The sequence below is a fragment of the Tasmannia lanceolata genome, unplaced genomic scaffold, assembly GCF_043159265.1.
Source record: "Tasmannia lanceolata isolate RefF3 unplaced genomic scaffold, GAP_Taslan_0.1 ptg000018l, whole genome shotgun sequence".
Taxonomy (NCBI): Eukaryota; Viridiplantae; Streptophyta; class Magnoliopsida; order Canellales; family Winteraceae; genus Tasmannia; species Tasmannia lanceolata.
In genome coordinates, this window is record NW_027518695.1 from 28,367,790 (window position 1) to 28,379,503 (window position 11,714).

Below are 11,714 nucleotides of genomic sequence, written 5' to 3' on the forward strand. Positions count from 1 at the left end.
GTTTAGACAACTATTTAACCCATTGTTCATAAATTCATTGCGACTTTGACACCCAATGAAATACCATTAGATTGTGTGAAGCAATATTTCTACTATGGAACCACTATTTATACCTCGAAATCACTACATAGTGGTAAGCAGTGGTTCCTAGGTATAATTAGTGGTTTTGAGTGTTTAAAATCCTATAAATACACCCATTCTCACTTTTTATAGCGGTTTTGAGTGAATAAATTTTTCAATCTCACAATTTAAACTCTAGGAACAAGTATTAGGCCATCTAAACTATGAACCACCATGAGATCTGAGTGTTTAGACAACTATTTAACCCATTGTTCATAAATTCATTGCAACTTTGACATCAAATGAAATACCAGTAGAATGTGTGAACCTTTATTTATACCTCAGAACCACTATTTATACCTCAGAACTACTATATAGTGGTAAATAGTGGTTCCTACGTATAATTACTGGTTCTGAGTGTTTAATCCCCTATTTATACACTGATTGTCACTTTTTATAGTGGTTTTGATTGCATAACCTTTTATTCTCACTATTTATACTGTCGGAACCACTATATAGTGATTTGGAGGTCTACATGGTGGTTAGGACGGTATAAATAGATTACCTCAGTGTTTAAATAGTGGTTCTGATCTTCTACATAGGGTCCTCACTGTATTTCCACATTCAGAACCACTATTCAAATCATTGGAACCACTACTTAGTGGTTGAGAGGACTAAATACTGGTTCCCACATATCAATAGTGGTTCCGAGAACAAAATATTGCTTCTACACATTTAAATAGTGCTTCTAATTGTATAGACATGAGTTTCATCCGGGTTTACTCTAAATAGAAACATAGAGGGCAATAGAGAGATAGGGAGATGATGAAAATATATCATAGCATTGTAAAGAGGATGATGACAATAACAAATGCCTAACAAAACCCTAACAAACAAAACAAGATTATGACAATACACCATAGCATTGTAAGGAACATGTTAAACCTAAGCAAATGTATGACAATGGACTACTAGAGAACCTTAGGTTTCATAGCCAAAGAAAATAAAGAGATCCAATAAAATCTAGATATTCTCAAGGGGAATTTCATCGGTCTGCAATGTAATTTCAATGGAGTTTTACAACAGGCAATGGAGTTTCATCAGTTGGCGTGGGGAAGAAGAAGGTAAAAAGGTAGAGGTTAGGTGAAATGCATTGAGATCCGTTTCTTACCTTCTTGGAGGGACAAGCAACTCAAGGGCATTTTTGTCTTAAAACATGCCTTGGGATGCGTTTCACCGAATTTAGCCAACTCAACCCTTTTTTGAGATTTTCAGTTAAAAATCCCATTTTTTGATCATTTTCCCTTTTTTAATATTAGTTACACAATTCCCAATTCCTTTCCTAATGAAAACCGTCTACACCCACAATCAGTTGTGTCGTACCTTATGGTTTGAATTTAGGCACTTTTTTTAATGTTTTCCGTTTTAATTTCCTATATATATATAGCTGAATGTGGTAAGCTGGAGTGGCGCCAGGTGGCACCCCCACTGCATTCTGAAATTTAAAAACGCTTTAAGGGGATGTTGTACACCGTTTTACACTTTTGGAATTCCAAAAGTTCTTTCTAGAAAAACAAATCGTTCTATATTCCCTCTTTAGTGTACTCCATTTCTCTTAAAGAGAAAATAGATGCTAAAATCTCTCATCTATATCTATAAACGGAATTCTATACTAATGTTTCGCAATCTACACCTATAAAAAAGGAATTCTACACCTTAACATCTGGTATTCTATTCTGGGCTGTTTTGCTCTTAAGTTATAGTAAAAATTATTTCAAGAACATAATTTTTCGTTGCCCCGTGCATCGCACAGGACTGCAAGTAGTTAAAAAAGAAAAGACAAGTTTAGTTCGTGCCAGATAGAAAAATACAATAACAAAAAGAAAATCAAGATAAAATTAGAGGACAAAGGTCGGGTGCCGGTCGAGTCGGGCTGCCAAGGCATCATCCCTAACCCAACTTGAAATTAAATCGGGTTTGGAAAAGCCATCCCTAACCCAACCCAACCCAACCCGAGGAAATGCCAACCGAACCCGACTCAAAATTGGGTTGAACCCGACCCAAGCTGCACCCCTACTATGATCACAGTTCCGGTCCACCGCCATTGTTTCCACTTATGTGGGATGATCATATCTCCTTGACACATCAGGCCTCCTCTGCTCCTTGTTTTGATTCCATGAAATTTCAAGAAAAGTTTGGAAAAGAAAAACATTTTGCTTTTCCATTGTTTTATTACATAGAAATAAAAGTGACATGAACAACCACAATTCAACGTTTGTTCAGAGGAGGAACCTTTAAAGGGTAAATTCGACCCTTTTTTGTTACTTGGGACAGCCCTCTCTAGTGTAAAAGAACAGTCATAAATACACTAGACGGGGATGTCCCCAAGTCAAAAAAGGGGGGGGTGAATATATCACTTACCAATAGAAATAAAGAGCTATAAATAAATTCCTTCAGCGAGAGAGGAAAGAAAGACACCGACTCTCAATCTATTCTTAATTCTCCCTCTCTCTCAGCTCTCCGCGCTCTCTAATCTCTCTTTCTTGCTCTTGCTCTTGCTCTTTCTCTCTCTAATCTCCTCTCTTTCTCTCTCTAATCTCTTCTGTTTCTCTCTCTAATCCCTCTTTCTTGCAATCTCTTCTTTCTCTCTCTCTCTCTCTCTCTAATCTATCTTTCTTGCTATCTGTCTCTCTCAGACAGAAATGGAGTTTGATCACTATGACGAAGAGTTCTGTCACTTTAATCCAAATGAAACTTACGAATTTGAGTTCGACCAGTTTTATGAAAATTTCTCTGCACCAATGTTCGTCGACTTAACAAACCCGGATCGATCCGTTGAGGATGATAAAGAATGGTTTTGCACACGCCTCGGTAAGTTTTTTTTTTTTTCATTTGCATGTTTTTTTTTTTTGCCATTTTTGTCTGTTTCCCCCCCTTTTTCTTGTCTTTTTCATCTTCACGTTCAAGTTCTTGAATGGTTCTTCCAATTAATTTTTCTTGGAACTGAAACTTTTCTTCCACTTAATTTTTCTTGGGTCGACTCTGTTTCTGCCCTTTTCATCTTCTTGACAATTCTTGCTATAGAGTATAGACATTTGTTTTAAATCTGACATGCATGCTTATCTCTCTGTTTATTGAACCCAATTTTCTGTTTATTGAACCCAAATTTTTGTTGCTCTGTTTGAATTTGATAGAATATTGCAATTTCAATTGATTGAATCCTAAAGGTTTTCAAAGGTTTCTTTGCTTTTGAATCTTTTTTTTTTATATATAGTTAAAATAGTCGTGGCTGGCTCTAGTTGACTCATTATGAATTGCATGTGAAATGCGGTGTTTGTACTATGTATAAATATTTATATGAATTACAGATGGTATGTATTGAATTATCGGACTTGCGTGACAACACATGTCTTTTGGGATTTTATGTTATTAAAACATTATGTATAGATATTTGTCTTATGTGGTAAGTTTGTATTTGTGTTTATTGTAGCATTTCCTGAAGTTTCATGTTAAAATTCTATCATTTTCAATTGTTTGCCTGCGGATTTCCACCGAAATGTCCGACCGAAACTGAAAAGGTCCCATTTTCGTGATGACCGATACCATAACTGAAACTGAAATTTAAGAAATTCCAAAAATTGAACTTGTCTAAAGTACAATTGTTGCACAACATGGCAATGTGTTGGTTGATTCTACCTGTCATTGCTTTCACTTCATTGTCCTGCGATATAAAATCAATCATTTTGTGTTATCCATATTTAAAAATGAAGTTGGCAATGCATGCTAGACCCTTGAATCACTTCCACTTGTGTCTTCAACAAAATGATTGTCCATATTGATGAATAGTTCTGCAGTGATGTAAGAAAAAAAAATCCATCTGAAATCAACATGTCATCAAAATAATGAACCCTTTGTTCTAATATAGTGCAGCACCTATCTGCCAAACCATTTCAATCCTTCAACCAATGGTTGAAAAAGTGAACCCTCTCCTCCTCTCTCTTTCTACTGCTATGCAAGTTGTCTAGGGTTGCCTTCTCAACATGGGTGTCGCCAATTACCCGACCTTATGGTTGCTCAACTGCTCCGTTTTCAGAATTGGAGTGTTCTGCCTCATATCTGTCACTATCGGCCAATATTTCATGCTCTCGACCTATGAGAAAAAAATGTTTCAAACTCTTGATTGGTCTCAGTGGCTTGATTTCAACTCTGCTGGCCTTTTCTCAGCTTTTACTGTGGAAATGGACATTTCATTGAACCACTGCTGATCACATCCACTTTTATCTTTCAAATTACGGTTTTCCAATGAGTTCTGAATTTTACATTGTCAACCCAGGATTCTTTGATTGCGAGAAATCTTCTCAACAACCTACATGCATCCCCATCTTCTATTTTGTATCGTTCTAGTATTTTAGCAGTCTCTGGACTATTTAAAATAGTAACTTGTGCAGAAATCAAATTCTTTTTTGTGTTCGTTTTGATACTATGCTGGATCAACAAATGCGGAGAACTGGTCTATATTTGAATTTCCAATTGCCACTTCTCTGAAACATTCTGTAATGTCAACATTTTCACTTTCTTTATGTTCCATATAAAACAATGATCAAAGCACAAAGTTTTTTGAAAACAAGATCAAAAGCAAAAGAAGCAAAACCCAAATAACACAAATCACAAAAGGAGGGAGGAAGAGAGAGAGTTATCTTAAATATACTATTCCAAGACTCAAACCGTACACCACTTCTCTTCAATACTCTATTCATGTTTTTTTTCTCACTCACATATTGTTTCACGTTTTGCACTCTCCTTTTATATATGTTAGAAATGTGGCTAGGGTTTAGAGGGGAAGAAGAAGTGTGAGGGTGAAGATGGTGAGATTCTCCACTTAGGAGTCCACCCATTAATATGATGTATATATAGGTCCAAAGTAGGGAAACATGGTACAAAGGCTACAATACCCCTCACACTACACATAATGACTAAGATACCCTTCAACACTTCCCCTCAAGCTGGAGTGTATATACGGTATAACTCCACACTCCAGATTCCTACAAAGAAAACTAAAACAAACAACTATAATACCCATACAACAGAAAAACAATAATCTCATAGACATAGCCAGCTTGGTACAACACACCCCGTCAAGCTGGTGTGGTGAATACATAGTAAAAAACATAACAAAAAAGGACCATGGCCACAACTAGTACAACAGCGAGTTCAACGGCCAAAAAAACAACGAGCTCCCCCTAAATTAGCATTACTGTCAGAGCGATCAACACAAAGCCTCCCCCTGAATCAGCGCACGGCTATCAAATCTACACCAATAACGATCGAACGAAAGGGCCTCAGCAAGGAAACAACAACGATCCATAGAATAAAATAAGCACACCAAAGGCGCGCACACGAACAACGACGAAGCACCACGAGTAGAGATCAAGAGAACATCATATCGAAGAAGAAGCCCAACCAGGACCAACAACCAACCAACAACAGGGCGATAGAAAATCAGCCCACAACAACAACCAACCAATGATGGCCACACAGCACGTCGCTTGGGAAACAACCAACCAAAGAAGGCCACACAACACGTCGCCTGGGAGAAACAACAATAAGGCCGAATTCAACCCAAATGACCGGGCATATAGCCACTACTAGCAATAAGGCCGAAAGCAATGCTAACGACCTGGTATATAGCCACCAACAACAACAAGGCTGAAAGTAACGCTAATGACTGGGCATATAGCTACAAAAAAAAAACAAGGCCGAGAGCAACGCTAACTACTCGGCTTATAGCCACAATAACAAAGTGGATTGCAACGCAAACCACTACAATGACAACGAATGCGTAAAACTGCGCAAAGCAACTACACACACTATATAGAAGAACCAATAAAGTGGATTGCAACACAAACCTCTACAGCAATAATGAATGCGCAAAATTATGCAAGGCAACTACACACATGTAGAAGCATCAACAAACAGGACTCGCAAAGCGAGTCCACCAATAACACCAAGCGCGAAGAACCAACCAACCACAACAACAATGATCTCAACCACGATCAACCCAACCAACCTCAACCACAACCAACCCAGCCAACCAAAAAACCAACCAAAAAACCAACCAACCAACCAACCAAACCAACCAACCAACCAACCAACAACAAATAGAAGGAGCAACTAACCAAGAACGCGAAGCATGGTGAAAGAACATCAACTTAAGTCACCAACAACACACCAACAAACGCTAAGCAGAAGGAAACAACTAGCAACATGAAGAACCAACAACTAACAATGCAAAAAAGAAACTAACCAACCAACCAATGAATCAACTAAGGAAACCTCACTACACTTCAACAAGGAGGACGATACTACACTAACCCGAAGACCATGACAAAACATAATAGGAAGAACAACCACCAACAAAGGAGCACCAACAAGGAACTCCATGTGGAACAACTACCCACAAGACAACAACAAGACTATAACACGACAACAACAAGACAACACAAGACATCAATACACCACTCCATCCATGGAACCTACATCAACACTCCCCCTCAAAAAACACTATTTGAAACACTAATTAGAAACTAACCTATTAAAAAACTTTCGTATTTCTATTTATTAGCCTTTTCTAAAACACAATAAGTAACTAATTATGTTTCCTAAGACAATCCAATCTCCTAAAGCTACCACTTTCCAAAACCCAAATTAGAATCTAACTCTAACTACTAAATTGACAAATCCTAATTTAGACTAGGAAAGATCCATGTGGGCCCGCGTCCGCCCGCGCCCCGTCCGCACCGACCCATCCCCTCCAGCGCCATGGAGAGTCAACGATAACTTTTATCACTCCCCTTCACTGCTGACTCTCTGCAAGTCATGCTAAGTTCATTTCTAAACTTCACAAACCTATTGTACTCCAACCCTTCGAATGTAGCAAGATACTCCGCTATCTTACCGTACCACTGTACTCAGGTTTCAATCGTCGGATTATAATCCTCTGCATCCCCGTCTCTGAAATCTTGGACTCTTCATCGAGTTGTGATATTGCATGACAGATCTTCGTGAATATTTCATGACACTAATAAGAAACTAACCTATTAAACCACTTCCCTATTTCTATATACTACCCTTTTCCAAAACAAAATTAGTAACTAATTATGTTTCCTAAAACAATCCAACATCCTAAAGCTACTTGTTTCCAAAACCCAATTTAGAATCAACTCTAACTACCAACTTGACAAGTCCTAGTTTAGAATAGGAAAGATCCATATGGGCCCGCCTCGGCCCGCGTTCGTGCCGACCCATCCTCTCCTTCACTGTGGAGAGTCCGCGATGACTCTCAACAGGTGACACATCTACCATTGTTAAACCAACAACTACTATATTTTTGTAAACCAAATTTTTCACTTTCTCTTCTACATCGTGTCCTGAAAACAAATCAGTATCCAAGTTGCAGAACTCGTTAGAAGCTATGTTTTTTTTTTGTTTGAAATAGTGATATATTGAATTAAAGGGAACCAAGATGGTCCACAAAGGCACAGACATTACAGAAGGAATAAATACAAGAAAAACAAAAATACAATTTACGGCAGGAGGAAATCAAACCACTCCAAACCCAGCCTTCTAACCCTTGATTTGGCTGAAGAATCGGCTTCACCATTAGATGCTATGTTAGAAGACTTTTCTCCCTTACTTTCTCATTCTTCATGCTTATCCAGTGAAACGATCTACAATCTGCTTGTATGGGGAATGTGCACTACATTTTAGGATAGAAACTTGATATGCCAACGCACTAATTTTCTGTGAACTTGTTCTAGCAAATGCTTTCAACCTGGAAAGTTCTCTGCAATCCTCAAAGTTTTGGTTATCTAGACCCATCTCAAGCTTAAAAGGAGAAGCTGCAGCAGAATTTTCAGCAGCTGCCAGAGCTTCATATGTTAAAGTTCTCTACTCCCAAAACCTTCCACTTCCTTAGACTTTCCATGCAGCACATTTCAATCTAAGAATTATCTTCAATCCCCACTGTACTATCATCTACAGATTCCCTCCCTGCTGGTGGAACTTGGGCCATTGCTCAATTCCTCATTTTCTTGAGCTTGGACATTTCAAGCACAGATAGCTGCACTCATTTCCTCATTTTCTTGTTCCGAGGCTTTGTTAGGCTCGATATGGGCAGCTGCTTCACATTCCTCAGATTCAAATTTTGTTCTGGTATCTTCATTTTCCCTTTGAGCTGATTCACCACATACTTTCACCTCTTCCACTTGATCGTGATCTTTGCAATTAATTTCCTCTTGATCAATCCAAATTTCTCCCTGATCTTCACATTCAACTTCTTCCTTGACAGCTTGATTGGTTCTTGTTTCTCTTCCTTTCAGCTTCTTGAGCCTTCTCACAATAGACATTTGTCTCATCATAGTTCACAAGAGACTCATCCTCTTTGGCATCATGTTCACAGACAAAATTTGAATCCTCAACTCTGTAAGCTATTACATAATCTTTGAATTCTCCCTGATCTTTTCCCTTTTTACCTTTTTCTGCATAGTAATTCCTTATGCATGAGCAATCGTTCTCATCTCTTTGGAGAGAATCTTGAAACTCTGTTGCACTGATGCCGTATGCAGTTTCTGATTTTATCTTAAATTCAACTGATTGCACATGTTTACTAACGCTCTTTCTTATTCCTATGTAACTTCCATTCAAATTCTCTCTCTGATTTTAAAATGTTTGAATGCTTTTATTCGAGTTTTATGCTTTCTCTTGAATTATAAATATGAAATTTATGGATGTGCTTTCTGGGCTATTGTGTTACAGGATGCAACCAAAAGCATGATGAAGAAGATGATCCTGATATTCTCCATAGAAAATTTGAACTTCGGGTATGTTATGCCTCACTCTTTGTCCTACGTGAATGGATGATATTGTTGTTCATGTAACTTCATGACATCTTGAGTCTTAAATCGTGCAGGTCATGGCAGCGAGGAGCCTAAGACTTCAAAACTCACTAAAGGGACAAACATCACGGTATTTTAAGTTCTTTAAACATTGAATTATTATTATTTCTTCAATTTCCCATGAACAATTCAATGACAAAATCTCCTTTGCCTTTCAGTTGCACTGCGAGATGTCGTCCACTTCCTGCACCTGCGAAATCTGCCAAGGAAAGGATGGCAATATTAAACATGATCAGGAAGACAATGAAAGCATCTAATGATCCTCCAAGGTACAAATTAGTGACACCAAATCTGGAACCCAATCCAAAAGTAGCTACTCCATTACCAAAGAATGGAGTGGTGAAAAGTAAAAAGGCAATTGGCCAGAATTGTTTGCCTTTCAGTGGGATGAAGAAACCCATTCAAAGCCTTAAGAATCCAAAAGTAGCTGCTCCATTGCCAAAGAATGGAGTGGTGAAAACTGAAAAGGCAATTTGCCAGGTTCGTTTGCCTTTCAGTGGGATGAAGAGACCCATTCAAGGCCTTGAGAATCCAAAAGTAGCTGCTTCATTGCCAAAGAATGGAGTGGTGAAAACTGAGAGGGCAATTCTCCATGTTCGTTTGCCTTCCAATGGGATGAAGAGACCCATTCAAAGCCTTGAGAATCGAAAGGTAGCTGCATTGGCAAATAATGGAGTGGTGAAAACTGAAAAGGCAATTGGCCAGGTTCGTTTGCCTTTCAGTAGGATGAAGAAACCCATTCAAATCCGTGAGAATCCTAAAGTAGCTGCTCCATTGCCAAAGAATGGAGTAGTGAAAACTAAAAAGGCAATTAGCCAGGTTCGTTTGCCTTTCAGTGGGATGAAGAAACCCATCCAAATCTGTGAGAATCCAAAAGTAGCTGCTCCATTGCCAAAGAATGGAGTGGTGAAAACTGGAAAGGCAATTGGCCAGGTTCGTTTGCCTTTCAGTGGGATGAAGAGACCCATTCAAGGCCTTGAGAATCCAAAAGTAGCTGCTTCATTGCCAAAGAATGGAGTGGTGAAAACTGAAAAGGCAATTCTCCATGTTCGTTTGCCTTCCAATGGGATGAAGATACCCATTCAAAGCCTTGAGAATCAAAAAATAGCTGCATTGGCAAAGAATGGAGTGGTGAAAACTGAAAAGGCAATTGGCCAGGTTCGTTTGCCTTTCAGTGGGATGAAGAAACCCATTCAAATCCGTGAGAATCCTAAAGTAGCTGCTCCATTGCCAAAGAATGGAGTAGTGAAAACTGAAAAGGCAATTGGCCAGGTTCGTTTGCCTTTCAGTGGGATGAAGAAACCCATTCAAAGCCTTGAGAATCTAAAAGTAACTGCTCCATTGCCAAAGAATGGAGTGGTGAAAACTGAAAAGGCAATTGGCCAGGATCGTTTGCCTTTTAGTGGGATGAAGAAACCCATTCAGAATCGTTTGCCTTTCAGTGGGATGAAGAAACCCATTCAAAGCCTTCATAATCCAAAAGTAGCAACTCCATTGCCTTTTAGTGAGGTGAAGAGACCCAAGTGGAAGGACGTATGGTAGAAGTAGGGGACTGTTTTCTTTGAAAGTAGGGTGGGATAAACTTTAGCTGGATAGGAGTCTATCTAGTGGAGTCTGTCATGCTTAATTGTAGGAATCTAAGTGCTTAATTATAGGAGTGAAGGTTATCCTGTTTGCTTCGGAAGTACGGAACTTTAGTTGGATAGGTCTCACTGAACCATTGTTGGAATTTTTAGAGCAGTTGTAATGATTGATTCATAGTGTTTAGAGCATCAGATCCTTCTCCCTCTAAGCTTGAGAAATCAACTGGTGGTGTTTAGAGCATCATTCCTCTTATTATTTTACATGATCCTACGTTCTAAATGTTCTTTATAAATCCTTTTTCTTTGTCATATGATCATTGAAACCTTAGGTATGAATGTATGTCTCATAATATTTCTGTAGCTCTCTCTCTCTCTCTCTCTTGAATTTTAATAATTTGTTTTTATAGCTCTAAGTAACAGAAACCATTTATTATGATGCTTACAAATCACGTGGTAGTGTTTAGAATTTAGAGCACCAGATCCTTTTTGCTTTAAGCTTGAGAAATTAAGTGGTGGTGTTTAGAGCTTCTTTCCTCTCTTATTATCTGACATGATCCTATGTCTAAATTTTCTACGTAAATCCCTTTTTCTTTGTTATATGATCTTGCAAAAGTGATCCATTCTTCACTTCTACCTGCACGCATTTCTCAGTCAACAGCTTGTGAACACTACATCTTAAAATAATTTGCTGTTTCAGTTCAAAAGCGGCTTAGTCAACTATTACATATTTAGTTGTTATTCTGCAATGCATTACTATGCAGGTATAACTAATTAATTAATTCGGCCCTATTTGTTTCGGATTTTGAGAACTGACTGAGAGTCCAAAACTGATTAGTAGACTTGAAATTAAATTTTGAGTCCAATAATCAGTTTTAGAAATCCTTTTTCAAAATCCAGTGGCCCTATTTGTTTTGGGTTTTTGAGAATCGATTTTGAGTCCAACACTGATTATTGGATCCAAAATGTCAGTTCTGGACTCAAAATCAATTCTCAAAATCCAAAACAAAGCTGTCCTTACTAGGATAAGAGTGTAAATGAGAGAATCTGAGGCTCTAAACCTGATTCTTGACCCGCTTAAAGAAAAAAATTTCAAATTTGTTCTTCAGTTGTTTCTTTA

General features: G+C 38.2%; 1 protein-coding gene across 1 annotated transcript; it reads left to right on the top strand.

Moving 5' to 3' along the window:
* The first annotated feature begins 2,579 nt into the window (after positions 1 to 2,579).
* LOC143850253 (uncharacterized) lies at positions 2,580 to 10,761 on the top strand. Its single transcript, XM_077359518.1, has 5 exons — positions 2,580 to 2,931; positions 8,875 to 8,939; positions 9,029 to 9,084; positions 9,173 to 10,547; positions 10,648 to 10,761. The coding sequence occupies exons 1-5, from the start codon at positions 2,763 to 2,765 to the stop codon at positions 10,759 to 10,761; spliced, it is 1,779 nt and encodes a 592-aa protein (XP_077215633.1). The 5' UTR covers positions 2,580 to 2,762.
* The last annotated feature ends 953 nt before the right edge of the window (positions 10,762 to 11,714 follow it).